The sequence below is a fragment of the Pelobates fuscus genome, chromosome 2 (genome assembly GCF_036172605.1).
Source record: "Pelobates fuscus isolate aPelFus1 chromosome 2, aPelFus1.pri, whole genome shotgun sequence".
NCBI lineage: Eukaryota > Metazoa > Chordata > Amphibia > Anura > Pelobatidae > Pelobates > Pelobates fuscus.
Window position 1 is genome coordinate 87,239,185 of NC_086318.1, and position 22,096 is coordinate 87,261,280.

Sequence of the window (22,096 nt, forward strand, 5' to 3'; positions counted from 1 at the left end):
CTATTAAGCAACTAATGTGGCCATTTCTTTCTACCACTTTTATGGAATTTCTCTCTAAGTTACATCTGAATCTGAAAAATGTATGGGGGAAAAAACAAGGAATTGCTACAGGATCAAGAAAGTTGTGTCCACATCTGTAAATTCAATCTAAGAAATGAATCTTAGGCCAGGACATAGCATCTTATACTAATATAAACCAGCTACAACAATGACTTTGCTTCAGTCGATCTAGTGTCATTCTTGCTCTACTGGAAACAGTAGACATTATCCGTACCGTAGATATGTCTGTACATATACTCTCTCACATGTCCATTGGTGCACACATATAGTACAGCTGTAAGTGGCTGCAAACCCAAGGAAGGTAGATTATTGTGCATCTAATGACTTGATCACCACATGGGCAATTTAGTAAATGGCAAGTCGACACATCTGCAGTTACTGAACAAAACTTGCAACTGAACTTTGAAAGACAAACCGCAGATGTACTGTTTCTCATACAGGTTATTCAAGATTGAATCTTGATGTGTCAACAACACATTTAGCTGGGTGTTGTCACGATCCCGGGGAACCCAACACGCTAACACACACACAGACACACACACAGAAAGTGTGCTGTACCGGTCCTTAGAGTGGCCGGGCTAAGCACACAAAGAATAGTCAGGAGACAAGCCGAGAAAGGGGAACCAGAAAACAGAATAACGAGAAACAAGCCGAGGTCAAAGGGTAGGAGAAAGTCACAAAGTCAGTATAACAAGCCAGAGGGTACGTAACCAGAAAGCACACGTTCACAATCGACACTATAAAGCAAAGACCACAACAGGGCACAGATAGACAGGAAAGGTAAGTATTTAAATCCTAGCCTGAATCCTGATTGGCTAACCACCAATCAGTATTAACAAACACACGTGGGGGATATCTATACCCCCCCACTGTGTTTGTTGCACTGTAGCTTTAACGCCGGGTCACGTGAGTGACCCCGGCGCTTAGATAATAGTGCCGGCTCCCAGCGTGCAGCGTTAGACATGCTGCCGCTGGGAGGAGGAGAGGAGGACGCGAGCGGCGTGTCAAGAGGAGAGGACGTCGCTCGCTTAACGGTAAGGGGAGAGGGGAGCCCTGACATAACCCCCCCCTCGAAGACCGCCCAGAGGGCGGGAAGCTGAAGGCTTCAAAGGAAACCGCGCATGAAAGGAGCGGATCAAGGAGGGGGCGTTCAAGTCAGAGACAGAAACCCACGACCGCTCCTCCGGGCCATAACCCTTCCAATCAACCAGATACTGCAACCGACCTCGAGAGAAACGAGAATCAAGGAGAGCAGCCACCTCATATACGTCACTAGAGACCGCGCGGAGGGCATCGGAACGCCTGAGAGAGCCAGAGAACCGATTACAGAGCAAGGGCTTCAAAAGGGAGGTGTGAAAGGTGTTAGGTATGCGCATGGAAGGGGGCAAGGCCAGGGAGTAGGATACAGGATTCACCCTACGCAACACCTTATAGGGACCAAGGAACTTGGGCGCGAACTTCATCGAGGGAACCCTAAGGCGGAGATTCCTAGAGGACAACCAAACCCTATCACCCGGAGCATAAGAAGGAGCCGCACACCTACGACGATCAGCAAACCTCTTTTGAGTAGCAGCAGCACGACAAAGAGCAGCATGGACCTGATCCCACATCTTCCGTAAGGAGGCGAGGTGCTCGTCCAAAGCGGGCATTCCCTTGTCGGAGAATACACCGGGAAGGACAGCGGGTTGGAACCCATAAGCCACCATAAAAGGACTTACGCCAGTAGAAGAATGAGACACAGTGTTCCTGGCAAACTCAGACCAGGGAAGGAGACGGGACCAGTTGTCCTGGTGTGCATTCGTGAAACAGCGTAAATACAACTCCACAGACTGATTTGCTCGTTCGGCAGCTCCATTAGATTGCGGATGATAGGAGGAAGTAAACGATAAGGAGACCCCCATCTCAGCACAAAAGCCTCTCCAAAACCGAGAGACAAACTGAGGACCCCTGTCAGATACGATATCTTGTGGTATACCATGCAAGCGGAACACTTCTTTGGCAAACACCTGAGCCAACTGAACCGCAGAAGGTAGCTTCTTAAGCGGAATGAAGTGCGCCATTTTGGAGAACCTATCCGTTACAGTCAAAATTACTGTCTGCCCATCAGATGAAGGAAGATCCACAATAAAGTCCATGGATAAGTGTGTCCACGGTTTCTTGGGTACAGATAGGGGCATAAGGAGTCCCAGGGGTTTAACATTAGGGGACTTACACTGTGTACAGACACGGCAAGCCTGCACGTAATCTACCACGTCTTTTTTGAGTGAGGGCCACCAAAACTGTTGGAGAAGACCCTTGTAAGTCTTGGTAACCCCTGGATGACCAGCCGTTTTGGCTGTGTGAAATAAAGTTAACAACTTATTTCTGTCTTTTACTTTCACGTACAGCTTACCAGTAGGGGTCTCAGAGGGTGCTTGGGTTTGGTATGACTTGATACCATCAAGAAAAAGAGACGAGATAACCAAACGGGTAGTAGCTATTATATTAGTTGTGGGTACAATGGGCTCAGGAGTGGAGGTAATAGAATCTACAGGTTCGTACTGGCGGGAGATGGCATCAGCCTTGACATTTCGATAACCAGGCCTGTATGTGATTATGTACTGAAAACGTGAGAGAAATAAAGACCATCTAGCCTGACGAGAGGATAACCTCTTAGCATCTGCGATATAGGATAGATTTTTATGATCGGTTATAACCAAAATCTTGTGTCTAGCTCCCTCTAACAAGTACCTCCATTCTTTAAATGCCATCACTATAGCTAATAATTCCCTGTTCCCAACGTCGTAATTCTTTTCAGACTCTGACAAGCGTTTTGAAAAGTAACCACAGGGAAGGAGGGGTTCGTCATACGATTGTCTTTGTGACAACACTGCTCCTATACCTGATTCAGAGGCGTCTACTTCCAGTACAAAGGGAAGGGAAGGATCAGGATGGTGTAACACAGGGGCAGTGGCAAATGCCTTTTTTAGAGTCTCGAAGGCCACAATAGCATTAGGATTCCAAACCCTGGGGTGTAAACCCTTTTTTGTCAGTTTAGTGATAGGGGAAATAATGGATGAGAAGTTTTTAACAAACTTTCTATAATAATTGGCAAACCCTATAAATCGCTGTATTGCCTTAAGTCCTTGGGGAAGGGGCCAGGACAGTATAGCTTCCAATTTTGAAGGATCCATGCTGAATCCTTGTTCAGAAATAACATAACCCAGGAATTGTACAGAGGTTTGGTCGAATAAGCATTTCTCTAATTTACAATAAAGACCATTCTGCAACAACCTTTTAAGCACCATCCTAACATGAGTATGATGTGTCTTCAAATCTGGAGAATATACAAGTATGTCATCTAGGTAGACTACAGCACAGACATGCAGTAGATCTCTAAGGACATCGTTTATGAGGTCCTGAAAAACGGCAGGAGCATTACACAATCCAAAAGGCATGACCAGATACTCGTAATGCCCACTACGCGTATTGAACGCCGTTTTCCATTCATCATTCTCCTTAATACGAACAAGGTTATAAGCCCCCCTGAGGTCTAGTTTAGTAAAATATCTAGAACCTTTGACACGATCAAACAATTCGGTAATGAGGGGAATCGGATAGGCATTTTTAATCGTTATATTGTTTAGGGCTCTGTAGTCTATACACGGTCTCAAATCGCCCTCCTTTTTTGCCACAAAAAAGAAACCAGCACCAGCAGGAGAGGAGGACCTTCTAATAAAACCTTTACTTAAGGCCTCTCGTATGTACTCCTCCATGACCTGGTTTTCTTTCTCAGAAAGAGGGTAGACCTTACCCCTAGGAGGCATAGTACCCGGTAATAGGTTTATGGCACAGTCATACTCACGGTGTGGGGGTAGCTTATCTGCCTCCCTTTTTTCGAAAACCAAAGCAAGGTCTGCATACACAGAAGGGACAGAAACAGAAAGCGGTTTAGCCGTGGGCACGTTAAGTAAACAAATGGGACGTACTTGGGCCATACAGTCTCGTTGACAAGATTCCCCCCAGGAGAGTATGTCTAAACAACCCCAATCAAGTACTGGGTTGTGTTTCACTAACCAGGGAAAACCCAGAACAATGGAAGCAGTAGGGGAGTCAATTATTTGGAAGGTTAACCTTTCCTTGTGTAAAGCACCCACAGATATCTCTATATCTTGGGTTTCATGGGTCACCAGAGGTCTCTCAAGTGGTCTACCATCTATGGCCTCAACGGCCAAGGGTGTGGCCTTTTGGATCAAAGTCAAGGCTGCGGTTCTGGCAAAGGTCTCATCCATAAGGTTGTCAGCCGCACCTGAATCGATCAAGGCTTTAGTTGTTATGGTGGTTTTATTGACCAAAAGAGAGACCGTAATAAATGGTCTGGAGATGGACACATGAGGGGACAAAGTCATAACACCCGAGGCCGACCCCTCTCTAGGCCTTAGGTGCTGGAGTTTCCCTGTAATTTAGGGCATGTATTACAGTGGTGACCCCTCTTTCCACAATAGAGACATAACCCCTCCCTTCTACGATACGTTCTTTCAGCCTCAGTTAACCCCGTAGCACCCAATTGCATGGGTTCGGGGGATGGTTGCCTAGGAGCGGGTAACGCTAGTAATGCAGTGCTGGGTAGAGCAGGTAACACCCGTGTATCCAGCCGTCTTTGACTACGTCTCTCTCTAATGCGATTATCAATAAGGATTACATAGTCTATAATATCATCTAGAAGGACAGGCAGTTCCCTGGATGCTATTTCATCCAGTATGTAAGCGGCCAAACCCTCCTGAAAGGCTGTTACGAGGGCGTCGTTATTCCAAACCACTTCAGCTGCTAGAGTGCGGAATTCGATAGTATAATCCGCTACAGATCTGTTACCCTGTCGAACCCTAAGCAGAGCTTTGCCAGCAGAGGCAACCCTACCGGGTTGATCAAACGTGCGTTTGAATGCTGACAAAAAATCCGCAAAGGACATAGGAGACATATTTTCCCACATGGGGTTTGCCCATGCTAAAGCTCTCCCAGACAGGTGGTTTATCAAAAAGGCAATTTTGGATCTGTCGGTGGGATAGGAACGTGTATTCATCACCAGATGGATGTCAATTTGATTGAGGAAACCACGACACAATGCTGGGTCACCACCAGGGCCGCCATCAGGGCATGACAACCATAACAGTTGTCATGGGCCCGGCGGCCCTGGGGAGCCCGGCCGCCCGGGCCCCACGTGTGGGGCCCATCGGGTGGCCCACACACTTAGGGCCACCCGATGACCCCCCTTCTTCAGGGGCCCGGTCAGCGCTATGGCCGTTGTATAGCGCGACCGGGCCCCTTTAAAAAAAAAAAAAAAAAAGAAAAAGCAGCCGCAAGTGCTGCTGGGAGGAAGTGCTCACTTCCTCCCAGCTCACTCCGCGCAGGAGGAGCGCGCCCGCCCGTCCGCCCAGCCGTAAAGAGGGAGAGCCCAGCAATGAAGAGGGAGCAGCGCCGACTCCCATCATCCCCAGCCACCCTCCTGCAAAGAAAAGGTAAGGAGGGTGGCTGGAAAATGAGCTGTGTGTGCATGTATGTATGTCTGTGTCTGTCTGTATGCATGTATGTGTATGTCTGTCTGTCTGTCTGTGTCTGTCTGCATGTATGTGTGTGTGTGTGTGTCTGTATGTATGTCTGTGTGTCTGTATGCATGTATGTGTATGTGTGTCTGTATGTATGCATGTATGTGTATGTCTGTCTGTCTGTGTGTCTGTATGCATGTTTGTGTATGTCTGTCTGTATGCATGTCTGTGTCTGTATGCATGTATGTGTATGTCTGTGTGTCTGTATGCATGTCTGTGTGTCTGTATGCATGTATGTGTATGTCTGTATGTATGCATGTGTGTCTGTATGCATGTCTGTGTATGTATGTATGTCTGTCTGAATGTATGTCTGTCTGTATGCATGTATGTCTGTCTGTCTGTATGTGTATGTCTGTATGCATGTATGTCTATGTATGTATGTCTGGATGCATGCATGTCTGTCTGTATGTCTATGTCTGTCTGTATGCGTGTATGTCTGTGTGTCTGGATGCATGTATGTGTATGTATGTCTGTCTGCATGTCTGTATGCATGTATGTCTATGTATGTATGTCTGTCTGGATGCATGCATGTCTGTCTGGATGTCTGTATGCGTGTATGTCTGTCTGTATGCATGCATGTCTGTGTCTCTGGATGCATGTATGTGTATGTATGTCTGTCTGTGTATGTATGTCTGTCCGTATGTCTATGTGTGTATGTATGTATGTCTGTGTGTATGTCTATGTATGTCTGTCTGTATGTATGTATGTATGTATGTCTGGATGCATGTCTGTGTGTATGTCTATGTCTGTCTGACTGCATGCATGTATGTCTACGTATGTATGTCTGTCTATGTATGTTTGTGTATGTCTGTATGCATACATGTATGTCTGTATGCATGTATGTCTGTATGTATGTCTATGTATGTGTATATGTATGTCTGTATGTCATTATATATGTATATATGTATGTCTGTATGTCAGTATGAATGTATGTCTGCATATTATTATGAACGTAGGTCTGTGTGTATGTGTGTATGGATGTCTGTATGCATGTATGTCTGTATATATGCATGTATGTCAGTCTGTATGTCTGTATGCCATTATGAATGTATGTGTGTATGGATGTCAGTGTCTGTATGTATGAATGTGTGTGTGTGTGTGTGTGTGTGTGTGTGTGTATGTATGTCGGTGTCTGTATGTATGTGTGTCTGTCTGTCACTATGTATGCCTGTGTGTATGTCTCAGTATGTGTGTGTCAGTATGTATGCCTGTATGCGTGTATGTCTGTTTCAGTATGTGTGTCTGTTAGTATGTATCAGTGTGTGCGTTTGTGTCTGTGTGTGGACCCAGTGAGCGGTATTTGGAGGCGGGCCCCAGGGGGCCCAGACCCTGAGCTGAGTTAGGGGCCCCAAAATTTCTGGTGGCGGCCCTGGTCACCACTATAGCGCTGTGGCGGTGTCATATGGACTACATGAGCAGGAACGGGTACTGGAGTGGCAATGGGTTCGGGCACAGCAGCAACCGCCTCCTGGACGGCAGGCTGCAGGTGTGCAGTACGAGCCAGTATGGTCTGCAAAGCTTGAGCAAACTGATCCATACGGTGGTCCAAGCCATCCATTCTAGCCTCCTGATTAACTAGGAGCTGTGGTATGTCAGCAGGTTCCATTAGGGCCCTGTTGTAATGTCACGATCCCGGGGAACCCAACACGCTAACACACACACAGACACACACACAGAAAGTGTGCTGTACCGGTCCTTAGAGTGGCCGGGCTAAGCACACAAAGAATAGTCAGGAGACAAGCCGAGAAAGGGGAACCAGAAAACAGAATAACGAGAAACAAGCCGAGGTCAAAGGGTAGGAGAAAGTCACAAAGTCAGTATAACAAGCCAGAGGGTACGTAACCAGAAAGCACACGTTCACAATCGACACTATAAAGCAAAGACCACAACAGGGCACAGATAGACAGGAAAGGTAAGTATTTAAATCCTAGCCTGAATCCTGATTGGCTAACCACCAATCAGTATTAACAAACACACGTGGGGGATATCTATACCCCCCACTGTGTTTGTTGCACTGTAGCTTTAACGCCGGGTCACGTGAGTGACCCCGGCGCTTAGATAATAGTGCCGGCTCCCAGCGTGCAGCGTTAGACATGCTGCCGCTGGGAGGAGGAGAGGAGGACGCGAGCGGCGTGTCAAGAGGAGAGGACGTCGCTCGCTTAACGGTAAGGGGAGAGGGGACCGCGGGCGGCGACGGACCGAGGGTGAGTGCTGCGAGAGGATTGCAGCCTCCCCTCACCGCTGCCCGCGGAGCCCTGACAGGTGTATTATAATGCCAAGTGTGAGGTTTTTTTGTTTTCTTTTTACAAAGAAATCGCTTCATTATGACATAACTGTGACATGTTTTAGGAAACAATGGATAAACATGTTTTTTTTATTGATTTCCCTACTCATTAAGGAGCTTCCTAAGTACCTTCGTGGGTACCATCGATGCACGCCGGAAGATGCTGTGAACTTGGCTGGATTGATATATAAAGTGCAGTACATCAATGACCGATCCCACCTAGCCACTATCAATAAGAGCCTAAAGGAGGTAGTACCGGAATACTTGCTGCGTCTCAGTACCCCAGATGAGTGGAAAAAGGTATATCATTGACTCCATAATAGCCTGTTATTTATTATAATGCATCGGCAGTGGGAAATGATACGACTGTGGGGTGAATAATTAAGGAGCATTACCACTACCACATATTATACAGCTGAGATTTATTCCTTAACTTGAAAAATGTCACTTTGTAGAATATAGAATGTCATTCGAAAAAAATATTTGAGTTTGCAGTGTTTTATTACTTAGCAATTCTTCCTACACACCAAAATGTATTTAGGCTTGGATTATAGAGTATTTTCACTTACTGAAGACGACAATAACACAAGATATATTATATGCTCAAGATGTGAGCTAAGTCAACAAGCCAAACTTGCCAAACATCAAAAATATGGCTGTGAAATGTTCCCAAATGATTCCTAACTGAGCAGCAGCCTCACAGAATAGAGTAACCATGCTGATACATAGTACTGAAATTAAAAAAACTTTAAGGACTATAGCACCAACAAACACAGTATCGCAGATATAATATACAAAGAAGAAGCAAGAAGTATGCACGATAATAATTGTTGGTATAATTCAAAATGCTTCCCAAATAAAGGCCTTAATTAAATATTGTTTGGTGCGCTTTCCAAATGATTTTATATTTTTGGATAAACTTTTCAAATGTATTTTTCAATATATATCTCAAAATCAAAGATGTTCTGTTGTGTTGCTTTTTAAGCTTACAATCTTGTAGTATGAATGTCGGAATTTTGAAGTTTACCACAATGACTGAAGTGGAGGCCAGTTTTGAGTAAATCATGATTTCTAACTTCAAAGCTGTTACCGGCAGAAAGTGTTGGTCATGTTGAAAACACTCATACTATTCAGGAAATGTTATTGATCAAATAGCAGTGCTACGATTGTTATCGAACTCTGGATCTGGAATAAATATTACATTATTAAATCTTTATTAGATTATATAAATACTACAAACTGTATTTAGTTCTCACATCCTTTTCTTTTGTGCAGAATATCATTGCAGCATATAACAAGCATGAAAATAAAACTGTGGATGAAGCTAAAGTGGCATTCCTGAAACAAATCAGCCGCTGGCCAACGTTTGGATCTGCCTTTTTTGAGGTCAAGGTAAGTACCAGATTCTCATGCTTTTGCATGCAAAACATTAAAGCACTTGTAATTTCATTACATTCTCTGAAAAGGCAGTGTTTGCATTGGTGAGACGGCAGGGGAAGTCTCTATGCAGCATAACCATTACATTACACGGCAGTGGCTGTGGTGCCTAGAGAGTCCCTTCAAATACTGCACTTTAAATTAAGGCACCTAATCTTAACCTCTAGTAACTTGTCACAGCTAACACTGGTATCACATGGACTGATATAAAATATAAGAACGGGAAGACCAAAAATATAAGAACGGGAAGACCAAATGGAGAGAAGTGGGGGAAGCCTTGAGGAAAATGTCCAATAAAATAAAATGAAAGATAAAAGTAGACTGAAAAGAAAATGATGAATAAAAAATTCAATCTGGGAACTTTAAGAACAGCTGCTTGATTTTTGGAGAAGATTGATTACCCATTATTAGACCATGACCTCTGCTGTATTGTGTAATACGGTACGGAAAGTCCTGTGTCACACTTACCATATATTATAATTAAAAAAAGCAAGTCTCTAGAATATTTCATCAGTATAAAACCATCCACTCTTTTTAGTTTCCACTGCTAAATAATATTGTGTAACACTTTCTCAGGTATTCTCCTAATTATCACACACACACATTAATAAAGTAGTCAAATATTACTCACAGAGATGGAATGTATCCAGATAGTGATAAAGGTATCTCAGGTGGTCTATAACCTTAAAGATGTTTGTAAATTCTCTTCCAATTACTCAGCTTTCCATAGGGGGATGACGTAGGAAGTAGAGATAACAGAACATTCTACTAGACATGGAGCTATTACATCAAAAGCCTGGTTTAGTTTGTTCATTCCTGTATCATAGCATGTATGCGGTCTAGTCATGCTGAGAATTACACACATAAATAACAGAAACTCTTTCTTATAGCAATCCTCTGATTCATCATTCCCTGAAATTGTACTGATTGCAATCAACAGACATGGAGTGTCGCTGTATCACCCCAAAACAAAGGCAAGTTATTAGCCGGCACAATTCAGTGTGCGTATTGTGAGGGTTTGGGAGTATGCGTGTATGTTTAATATTCTATATTGTGGGTTACAGTATATCACTTTTACAGATAGTCTATGTGTATCTTTTCACATGGTGACGCAAATCTATCGGACGATGCCTACATTCAGAAGCCAATTGATAAGCATTTGATTTTTCTTATCTGTGATACTGAATATGCTAATTCAGTTTACAAAATGCTACCAGTCCCTTGTGAACATTGATTACGTGTAGGTAAAACAGTGGTTTATGTAATGTGACGCTCTCCCTATAACTCTAGGAACTGCTTGTGAACCATCCTTTCAATAAGATCTCTCGGTGGAATAGTGGGAATACGTACTTCCAGATGACGACTGGGAACCTTGTGCGGGACAATAAGATTCTGTGTGAAACCTCATTGGTAAGTGATTGAGTTACATTAGCTGATAGAACAGACTCTTGGTCCTTTAATTTGGATTACTTCATTGTAGACAAGTTTTCAGCAATGACCATGTCAGGGTGTTACACCATGGTAGGGGTGTCAGTTTATTTTGGGTTCCACCTAAGCCTGCCAGGTTCAAATTCGCCAATAGCAGTAAATAGTGTATTAAGCACACATTGTATTGGAAAACATTGAACTCCAGCCATCAGGACTGCATGCACATGCACTGTGAATTAAAACATATGTTGGGGATTGACAAAAACTAGCTTAGATAGAGAATTTAGCAGTTTGACCTGTATATATGTGTATTGCTAGACAGGTTATAAACACAATCAGTAATGATAAAACAAAAATGTATCCATAAAATGCAAACATACACTGAGATATAACTGTATAGGACAGACAAACAAAAAGTTATTTAAATCATGTTAACCTTTGGAGAAACAAAACATTCTGTCAAACACAACATGTAATCCACAGATGGGTTTGACATTCAGACAGCATAAAGTAGATAAATATAGCATAGAAAGGAGAGGGACCAATTCTCCCCTGTAAGAACTTTAATAGCAGTTGCTGAGCATTAGTATGTGTATCTGTATGGTGGAATGACCTTGAAGTAGTTCTGGTAGGTACTTAGAGTTTAAAATATGAAGATAGATCTCTGAATAATCTAAATAGAATAAATTCAGGAATTTATTGAAGACACAAGTAAAGGAAGGGAAGTGAGAGAGATCCCCCGGTTGTAATATCACCTTTCATTTCTATTGAAGAATAAGATTTGCAATTCACTATTGCTCCCAAACAAGTAATATATATATATATATATATATATTGTATCTGTAATTTCACAATCATTTCTATACTTTTTCCCCTGCAGGGCTATAAAATGGATGACTTGATGACATCTTACATCCAGTACTACGTGTCAAAACACCAACAAGCATCCTGAAGACGGTAACAAGCTGTAAATTAAGGTTCGAAAGAGATGTAAATCCCTAACTTAACCAACCTTACTCAGGAATACGCATTTAAGCCAATCGGTGCCTGCTGCAGAACTGATATCCTGCTCCAAAGCTCTTCACTACAGAAGCCTCAAGCGCCTCACATCATTGAGACTGAACATTGTATTGTTAGCCCGTTAACAAACAAAAAATGCATAGTATTTCTCCACCATCACCACTTATAGGACACGCAGAGCATCCTTTCTATATCATTCCACCTCCAGAACATTCAGAGACACTGAAAGGATGTAGGGTCCATGACATCCCAGCAGTCAACTCCCAGAGGTCTCCTGGTATTCCAGTACCAGGATCTAGAGGGAATCACACTGTAATGACCTGCAGAGCATTTCATCGTATTAGTTTGTTTACTAGTTTCTGTATCATTCAAATATCAATTTGATATCAATGTGTAGGCATGAGGAAGTCCAAAATAATGCCCTCATGTATTTGCTAGTAAGAGTAAGGCGGAGTAACATTAAAGTTAATCGATAAATTAACTATTCTACATGTTTGTGGCTATACAGAGTTCTGCCTGTCAATTTCTCTATCTACCTATCTATCATCTAATTTATTATAATATAAGCATTTGTCATTCCCAACTTACTAGCAAATACACAAGCGTATCATCTTTTAATTGACAATCCCATCTCAGTGCCTGGGGCTCCTAGATAACACTCTGCATTGTGTACAAAGGCTGTAAATTACACAATTTATACTGACCAACTTAGTGCCTTTCTGACCATTACAGTGAAACAAGTCTAGGAATGTCATTGCGTGAGACACTTGGGCTCCCAGGACATGGGAATGCAAGAGTTCTTCCCCATCATTTCCTGCTGGTGATATGAAAAAATAGACATTCACAGACTGCAGCATTGTGTATTGTGTAGATACTGTGAGGCTGATTCTTGTACATGGACACTAGGGAATAGCTGATATTGACTATTGCACTGTATATAAGTTTTTTGGGAGAGGTTTTCAATGTTAAGAAATTTGTAAGGGTTTTCAATTATCCTAGTAAAACTAAATACATAGATTCTACAAGACCCTGTGTTTTTGTGTATCTTTCTCATTTTGTTGCTCCAGATTGTTTGCAGTGCTTTCGGGATCAAAATAATGATTTGGTGCAAACTGTTTTTTGGGCTAGTGGATGTTTTCTTAAGACTATCATTATTGTGATCCACTTTATTTTAAGAAACATTAATCATTTTATGTTAGTTTGGTTATTTTTTTCCCTTAAACTATTTTTATTGAGAGTACTTGTAAAAAGCTGTGCAAAAATATGTTGTGAGGTCATCAAGTAGATAAATTAAAATATCAAAGATGTTGGTATACAGTAATGCTAGACAAACAATTTCATTTTTAATTTCGGATTATAAAAAAACAAAAGGGGGGTGAGGGGATGCTGGAAAAGAAGAGTGGGGAGGGACCTATGGTAGGGGAGGAACCACCACAGGATAATAGGTTGTTCTTCTGCCAAAAGAGGGGGGAAAAGGTAAGTAGAACGAGGAGGAACTTGTAAATCAAGCAAGTCTCTCCACTCAAGAGAGTTGTGATATCATTTTAAACCGTAACAGTAGCCATAAGCACAAATTCAATTGAGATGTTAGAAAAAGTAAGCTACAACAGCAATGTAGGCAGTGGAGATGAAAAAGGTGTGTATTCACTTTTGCTACTGTTTAACTATACTAAAGAACAAAAAGAAAACTCAAATGTCCAGTCCCACTAAGTTGCTGATAACGTGTAGTCTGTTTGATTTGTTCCTGGTGTTTCTGGTGTCCCTGAGAACGTCACAGTGACATTTCAACAAGTGTTGCAAGAGAGTTAGTTTGGCTATTTAAACCTTCCTCTCATCCCTTGGCTCTCTGTTAACAAGAAATATGAACTTTATCCCTGCAAAATATACATAGAAATAGGTATAGAACGAGATGCCTTTACCATATTATCTTCTCTGATATGCACTAAAAACAACTAAAATATCTACAACTAAAAGAAAAATCCCAACTATTTAAATCATAATCTATGGAGAGAGCACTGATATCCAACAAACTACTACAATGCTTACATCAGAAATTAGCTATTCCACCAGCACTGGAGAACCTAATGAAATGAATAATACAAAAGACAAATGTACTGGGAATCCCCAAGACAACCAGTCAAATTATTGTTTTACTGATAAAATGTAAAACCTGCATGATTTATGGCTTGTACATATACTGTTCTGGATCATATACAATGCTGCTTTCTTATATACTGAGAACTACATAAAAACTGTTACTGGAAATATGTGAGATAAAAGAAAAAACAGTGCAGGTCTATGTTCGGGGAAATTTTCCAAGCCATTCCATTTTTACAAGCGCAGCAGAGCAGGAAACCCCTCAAATCTATGTTCGGGGAAATTTCGCCAACCATAGATTAGAGGGATTCCCTGCTCTGGTGCACTTGTCTATGTTCAGGTAAATTTCCCCGAACGTAGACACTCGCATCAGAGCAGGGAATCCCTCTAATCTATGTTTGGCGAAATTCCCAGAACATAGAAAAACCCCTCTGATATATAATACACATTCTAATTAAATATATGTATATATAGGCATATAGTGTGTAGTTATGATGTGTAAGATATCATATAAGAAGATGTTGTTCTACCAACTAAGTTGTAGAAAAATGGTACTCTTTGTAGTTTTATAACCTGGTTTATCTCCTCATTTAGACCATATGGTTTAAGCGATGTTTATAAAGATAAACAAACCCATCATGTGCTTACATTTAATGAAGCAAGGTTAGTGTGATAATTCTGGGTGCCCTTGTATTCACCTGAATCAACCCATACATTTTTACGGTGGTATCCAATAACAATTCAGCGTTGAGTTCAACATGATTTAAATGCAAGCTCAAGCAGGAAACTACAATAATAACATATGACTTTTTCCATGTGAATGCATGAAACCCATCTTTATCATAAAAACCTTGCTTCTATTTTTATTTTATGTTTTTCAATCTTTATTGTCAAAGTTTAATAGTTACAACAGTGCACTTAAGAAAGAGAAACCCACGAGAATTGCATTATATCAATAAACGTATGTGTAATGAGGGGAGTATTGAACTGCTAACTTTAGACATCATATGGCATCCTAATTGATTGATCCTTAGCAGCGTAAGGATCTTATTGACCACTTATGTGGATGGTCAACATGTAGGGTGAACAATACAGGATGAATGGTAGAACAGTAGGTATCATCCTCCAACACAAACAATATTAGCCTTGAGTTTTTTAACAGCCTACAGTGTGGGGTCCACTTTAACTTAACATAAGCAGTCTGTCCCAAGTCAGCTAATGCACCAATTGAGGTGCCTACCGGAATTTAGGAAGCGAGAACCCATTTTGCCTTTCACTTTCCATAATTTGTCCCCATATGTCAGCCCCACAATCTCTACCTTCCGTTCTTCCTCTCCTCCACAGCCACCTATCTATAACATTATTTTATCCTTTACATTTTTCCCTCTAGTTAGGGATTTTTTTATATTTAGACAGTGGTAGCTCTGTATGGTGCAGGAGCATTGGTAAGGGCTGCATCAGGTCGGTGTCCACGATTTCAAAGATGGCCACCATATGTGCAGGTCTGCGCCTTCTCCCTGCCCACACCTCCAGCATGACATCGGAACTCCCTCATACATGCGTTGAAGTCTGAACTTGATTCTTTATATACATTGTACAGCGCTACAGAATTTGCTGGTGCTGTATAAACAATAAAATAATTTTTACAAAAATAATAAGCACATGCTTTATTTTACTTCCTATGCAATCTGATTTCATTCATTGGAAAATAACTCTCTAGAAGAGTGGGAATACCAGGAGCTGGCTAGGTGACTAATGGCTAAAATACTACTAAATAGGGGGCGGAGCCTGGCATCCAAACGGTGCGGTTGTGCTGCACCTCAGCTCCAGCTCAAAACGGCACAAATTGGGGAATTTACCCCCAAAAAACCGACACAAGCACACGCTGGAGAGGTGCCACTAAGTAGGGAACACCCGGGTGACACTAGGGTGCAAAAACGAAGCCTCTAACCCATCGAGACCCTGCACTGCCACCAGAGGCCTACCAGAGATCGGGCAGTGGAGAGACGGCCGCTCACCACGCTGCAGACCTGAGTATGGACTCCCAGGGGTTCCCAACGCCTACCCCCCCCCCCCCTTGGACCGATGGGGGTTCTCTCGGTCCGGCATGGACAACCGGATGTCACGATTCCGGGAACCCAACACGCTAACAGACACACACACAAACAGAAAAGATGCCGTACCGGACCTTAGAGTGGCCGGGCTAAGCACCCACAGAATAGTCAGGAGACAAGCCGAGTCAGGGGAACCAGAAAACAGGATAACGATAAACAAGCCGAGGTCAAAGGGTAGGAGAAAGTCACAGAGTCAGATTAACAAGCCAGAGAGTACGTAACCAGAAATCACAAGTTCAGAATCAATACTATACAGCAAAGACCACAACAGGGCAGGGAGGAACAGGAAAGGTGAGTATAAATACCCTAGGTTAAATTCTGATTGGATAACTTCCAATCAGAATTAACAATCACACGTGGGAGATATCTAAGCCTCCCACTGTGATTGTGGTACTGTTGCTTTAACGCCAGGTCACTCACGTGACCCCGGCGTTTGCATAAATCAACGACCTTCCAGCGTGCAGCGTTATACATGCTGCCGCTGGGAGGCGTGACGGATGCGAGCGGCGAGCGGCGGAGAGGAGACGCCGCTCGCTGACAGGTAGGAGGAGGGGAGACCACGGGCGGCGATGGACTGAGGGTGAGTGCTGCGAGCTGCGAGCAGCCTCCCCTACTAGCCGCCCGCGGACCCCTGACATAACCCCCCCCTCGAGGACCGCCCAACGGGCGGGAAGCCGAAGGCTTCAAAGGAAACCGCGCATGAAAGGAGCGGACCAAAGAGGGCGCGTTCACGTCAGAGGCAGAAACCCATGACCGCTCCTCAGGACCGTATCCCTTCCAGTCAATCAGATACTGCAAGCGACCCCGAGAATCAAGCAGGGCAGCCACGTCGTACACGTCACTAGAGGCTGCGCGGATGGAAACTGGACACCTGAGAGGACCAGAGAATCGATTACAGAGCAGGGGCTTCAAAAGGGAGGTGTGAAAGGTGTTAGGAATACGCATGGAAGGAGGCAAGTCCAGGGAGTAGGACACAGGATTGACCCTACGCAATACCTTGAAGGGGCCAAGGAACCTGGGTGCGAATTTCATAGAGGGGACCCTGAGGCGGAGATTCTTAGAGGACAACCAAACCCTATCACCCGGAACATAAGAAGGAGCAGCACCTCTACGGCGATCAGCAAATCTCTTCTGAGCAACAGCCACTCGAGAAAGAGTAGCATGGACCTGATCCCACATCTTCCGTAAGGAGGTTAGGTGCTCGTCCAAAGCGGGTATTCCCTTGTCGGAGAATACGCCGGGAAGGACAGAGGGTTGGAACCCATAAGCAACCAAAAAAGGACTTAAGCCAGTGGACGAATGAGTCACAGTGTTTCTGGCAAACTCAGCCCAGGGAAGGAGGTGAGACCAGTTGTCCTGGTGTGCATTCGTGAAGCAGCGTAAATACAGCTCCACAGATTGATTCGCCCGTTCGGCAGCTCCATTGGATTGTGGATGATAGGAGGAGGTAAATGACAAGGAAATCCCCATCTCAGCACAAAAGCCCCTCCAAAACCGAGAGACAAACTGAGGACCCCTGTCGGATACGATATCCTGTGGTATACCATGCAAGCGGAAAACCTCATTGGCAAACACCCGAGCCAACTGAACCGCAGAAGGTAGTTTTCTGAGTGGAATAAAGTGTGCCATCTTAGAGAACCTATCAGTCACAGTCAAAATTACTGTCATTCCATCGGATGAAGGAAGATCAACAATAAAGTCCATGGATAGGTGGGTCCATGGTTTCTTGGGTACGGACAAAGGCATCAGGAGACCTTGGGGTTTAACAGTAGGGGACTTACACTGTGCACAAACACGACAAGCCTGCACATAATCCACTACGTCTTTCTTAAGTGAAGGCCACCAGAATTGTTGAAGGAGACCTTTGTATGTTTTGGTAACCCCTGGGTGACCAGCCGTTTTGGCGGTGTGAAATAAAACGAACAATTTCTTTCTATCTCTTTCTTTCACGTATAATCTATCAACAGGTGTCTCAGAGGGTGCTTGGGTTTGGTATGCCTTGATACCATCCAGGAAAAGGGACGAAATAACCAAACGGGTAGCGGCTATTATCTTAGACGTGGGTACAATGGGTTCAGGAGCGGGGGCAATAGACTCCAAAGGTTCGTATTGTCGGGAGATAGCATCAGCCTTGACATTACGGTACCCAGGCCTATATGTGATAATGAACTGAAAGCGTGAAAGAAATAAGGACCATCTGGCTTGACGAGAGGACAATCTTTTAGCATCAGCTATATAGGAGAGATTCTTATGATCAGTGATAACCAGGATTTCGTGTCTGGCTCCTTCCAATAAGTATCTCCACTCTTTAAAAGCCATCACAATAGCTAATAGTTCCCTGTTCCCGACATCATAATTTTTCTCTGAATCAGATAGTTTTTTAGAAAAGTAGCAACATGGATGGAGGGGTTCGTTATAGGATAGTCTTTGTGACAATACAGCTCCCACACCTGATTCTGAAGCGTCTACTTCCATTACAAAGGGAAGGGAAGGATCGGGATGGTGTAATACAGGGGCAGTGGCAAATGCCTTTTTGAGAGTCTCAAAGGCTTTAATGGCTTCAGGAGTCCAAACCCTGGGGTGCAAACCCTTTTTAGTCAGTTTAGTGATAGGAGCAATGACTGATGAAAAGTTTTTAATAAATCTGCGGTAATAATTGGCAAAGCCTATAAACCGCTGTATTGCTTTAAGGCCTTGAGGAAGAGGCCAAGACAACATGGCTTCTAATTTTGAAGGATCCATGCTGAACCCCTGTTCAGAAATGATGTACCCTAGGAATTGTACTGATGTTTGGTCGAATAAACATTTCTCCAATTTACAATAAAGACCATTTTGTAGCAATCTCTTAAGTACCTTCCTCACATGGGCATGATGAGACTCCAGATCAGGAGAAAACACAAGTATATCATCGAGATAGACCACGGCACAGACATGTAGTAAATCTCTAAGGACATCATTGATGAGGTCCTGAAAGACAGCAGGAGCATTACACAGTCCGAAAGGCATGACTAGATACTCGTAATGCCCACTGCGTGTATTGAACGCTGTCTTCCATTCATCGTTTTCTTTTATGCGAACCAAGTTATAAGCCCCCCTGAGGTCTAGTTTGGTAAAAAATCTAGAACCTTTGACACGGTCAAACAACTCAGTAATGAGAGGGATAGGATAAGCATTTTTAACTGTTATATTATTCAGGCCTCTATAGTCTATACATGGCCTTAAATCGCCCTCTTTCTTGGCAACAAAAAATAAACCAGCACCAGCCGGAGAGGAGGACCTTCTGATAAAACCTTTACGTAAGGATTCCTGTATGTACTCCTCCATGACCTGGTTTTCTTTCTCAGAAAGCGGGTAGACCTTGCCCCTAGGAGGCATCTTTCCAGGTAACAAGTTTATGGCACAATCATAATCCCGATGTGGGGGTAGTCTATCAGCTTCCCTTTTTTCAAAGACCAATGCGAGGTCTGCATAGACAGGGGGGACAGAAACAGAAAGGGGTTTAGCTGTAGGGACATTGAGTAAACAAACGGGACGTAAACGGACCATACAGTCTCGTTGACAGGATTCCCCCCAGGAGAGTATATCCAAACAACCCCAATCAAGTACCGGGTTATGCTTAACTAACCAGGGGAAGCCCAGTATGATGGAAGCTGTAGGGGAGTCAATTATTTGGAAGGTTATCCTTTCTTTGTGTAAGGCACCCACGGCCATTACCATTTCTTGGGTCTCATGGGTCACCAGGGGTTTCTCAAGTGGTCTACCATCTATGGCCTCAACGGCCAAGGGTGTGGCCTTTTGGATCAGATTCAAGGCTGCGGTTTTAGCAAAGTTCTCATCGATAAAGTTATCTGCAGCACCTGAATCGATCAAGGCTTTAGTTGTAATCGTGGTTTGATTGACCAAAAGAGTAACCGTAATGAATGGTCTGGAGATGGACACATGAGGGGAAAAAACCATAACACCCGAGGCCGACCCCTCTCTAGGCCTTAGGTGCTGTAGTTTCCCTGCAAACTAGGACAGTTACTTCGGAGATGCCCCCTCTTACCACAATAAAGGCACAAACCCTCCCTTCTGCGGTATGTCCTTTCAGCTTCAGATAAGCCTACAGCACCTAATTGCATGGGTTCGGGAGGTGGTTGAGTAGGGGGAGGTAACGCTAGTAGTGCAGTACTGGGTAAAGCAGGTAACCCCTGTGTATTCATTCTTCTTTGACTACGCCTCTCTCTTATGCGGTTGTCAATTAGAATGATATAATCTATTAGATCATCCAGAAGAATAGGCAATTCCCTGGATGCTATTTCGTCTAATATGTAAGCGGCCAAACCCTCCTGAAAAGCTGTTACGAGGGAGTCGTTATTCCAAACCACTTCAGCTGCCAGAGTGCGGAATTCAATGGTATAATCCGCTACTGATCTACTGCCCTGTCGGATCCTGAGCAGAGCTTTGCCAGCAGAAGCAACCCGGCCGGGCTGATCAAACGTACGTTTGAAAGCTGTTAGAAAGTCTGCAAAGGACATTGGGGACGTGTTCTCCCACATGGGGTTGGCCCATGCTAGAGCTTTTCCTGACAAATGGTTGATCAGAAAAGCAATCTTGGCTCTGTCAGTGGGGTATGAGCGCGGATTCATCACCAAATGAATATCAATTTGGTTGAGGAAACCACGGCACGATGCTGGATCACCGCTATAGCGCTGAGGTGGCGTCATGTGAACCACGTGAGCAGGAGCGGTTACCGGATCAGGACTGGGTTCTGGCCCAGCAGCAACAACTTCTTGAACGGCAGGTTGCAAGTGGGCAGTACGAGCCAGTATGGTTTGTAAAGCCTGGGCAAACTGATCCATACGATGGTCTAAACCATCCATTCTAGCCTCCTGATTAACTAGGAGCTGTGGAATGTCAGCAGGTTCCATAATGGCCCTGTTGTAATGTCACGATTCCGGGAACCCAACACGCTAACAGACACACACACAAACAGAAAAGATGCCGTACCGGACCTTAGAGTGGCCGGGCTAAGCACCCACAGAATAGTCAGGAGACAAGCCGAGTCAGGGGAACCAGAAAACAGGATAACGATAAACAAGCCGAGGTCAAAGGGTAGGAGAAAGTCACAGAGTCAGATTAACAAGCCAGAGAGTACGTAACCAGAAATCACAAGTTCAGAATCAATACTATACAGCAAAGACCACAACAGGGCAGGGAGGAACAGGAAAGGTGAGTATAAATACCCTAGGTTAAATTCTGATTGGATAACTTCCAATCAGAATTAACAATCACACGTGGGAGATATCTAAGCCTCCCACTGTGATTGTGGTACTGTTGCTTTAACGCCAGGTCACTCACGTGACCCCGGCGTTTGCATAAATCAACGACCTTCCAGCGTGCAGCGTTATACATGCTGCCGCTGGGAGGCGTGACGGATGCGAGCGGCGAGCGGCGGAGAGGAGACGCCGCTCGCTGACAGGTAGGAGGAGGGGAGACCACGGGCGGCGATGGACTGAGGGTGAGTGCTGCGAGCTGCGAGCAGCCTCCCCTACTAGCCGCCCGCGGACCCCTGACACCGGAGAGACAAACGGAACCTGAAATCGCAACTCACGGGAGAGAATCTAAAGAGCTTCCAAGCACATGGCCCACTTAAAATGGCGCCGACAAACGAGACAAACCACACACAAGGGACAACCATGGCAAGACCACCCAGAGTAAACCTCCGAAGCACTGACCACAACGCCGCAGGCTTGGCCGCTGCAGGCAGCGGCAGAACACCCAAGCGGATAACGGCGCCCAAAGACGGGAAGACCCGGCCTCACTGAGACACCGAGTCAGTGAAGAGCAGGTGCAGGCCTTCACAACGACCTGGGGCTGGCTGATGGCCATCGGGCAACGGCGCCCCGCCGCCTCCCAGCGGACTCCCATGGATGGGGGTGTTACCTAGCCAAGACGGGCATCGGCTGATAATGGACTCCCGACCCCAAGGACACTACACGGCTAAATCAGCAGTGATCAAACCGTGCAACAGACCTTGTAACGTACTGCAAGAACTTACCTGTACAAGCATAGCTAATTTATCTTCACTGAAC

At 44.2% G+C, this 22,096-nt stretch overlaps 1 protein-coding gene across 1 annotated transcript in view; it reads left to right on the top strand.

Moving 5' to 3' along the window:
- The window catches only part of MYO7B (myosin VIIB), a 132,178-nt gene extending 119,342 nt beyond the window's left edge, over nucleotides 1-12,836 (top strand). The window contains exons 45-49 of the mRNA XM_063442439.1: nucleotides 8,041-8,226; nucleotides 9,202-9,318; nucleotides 10,254-10,337; nucleotides 10,654-10,773; nucleotides 11,672-12,836. Of these exons, the coding sequence (XP_063298509.1) occupies nucleotides 8,041-8,226; nucleotides 9,202-9,318; nucleotides 10,254-10,337; nucleotides 10,654-10,773; nucleotides 11,672-11,743 (579 nt within the window). The 3' untranslated portion in view covers nucleotides 11,744-12,836. The remainder of the gene's footprint in view (nucleotides 1-8,040; nucleotides 8,227-9,201; nucleotides 9,319-10,253; nucleotides 10,338-10,653; nucleotides 10,774-11,671) is intronic.
- The last annotated feature ends 9,260 nt before the right edge of the window (nucleotides 12,837-22,096 follow it).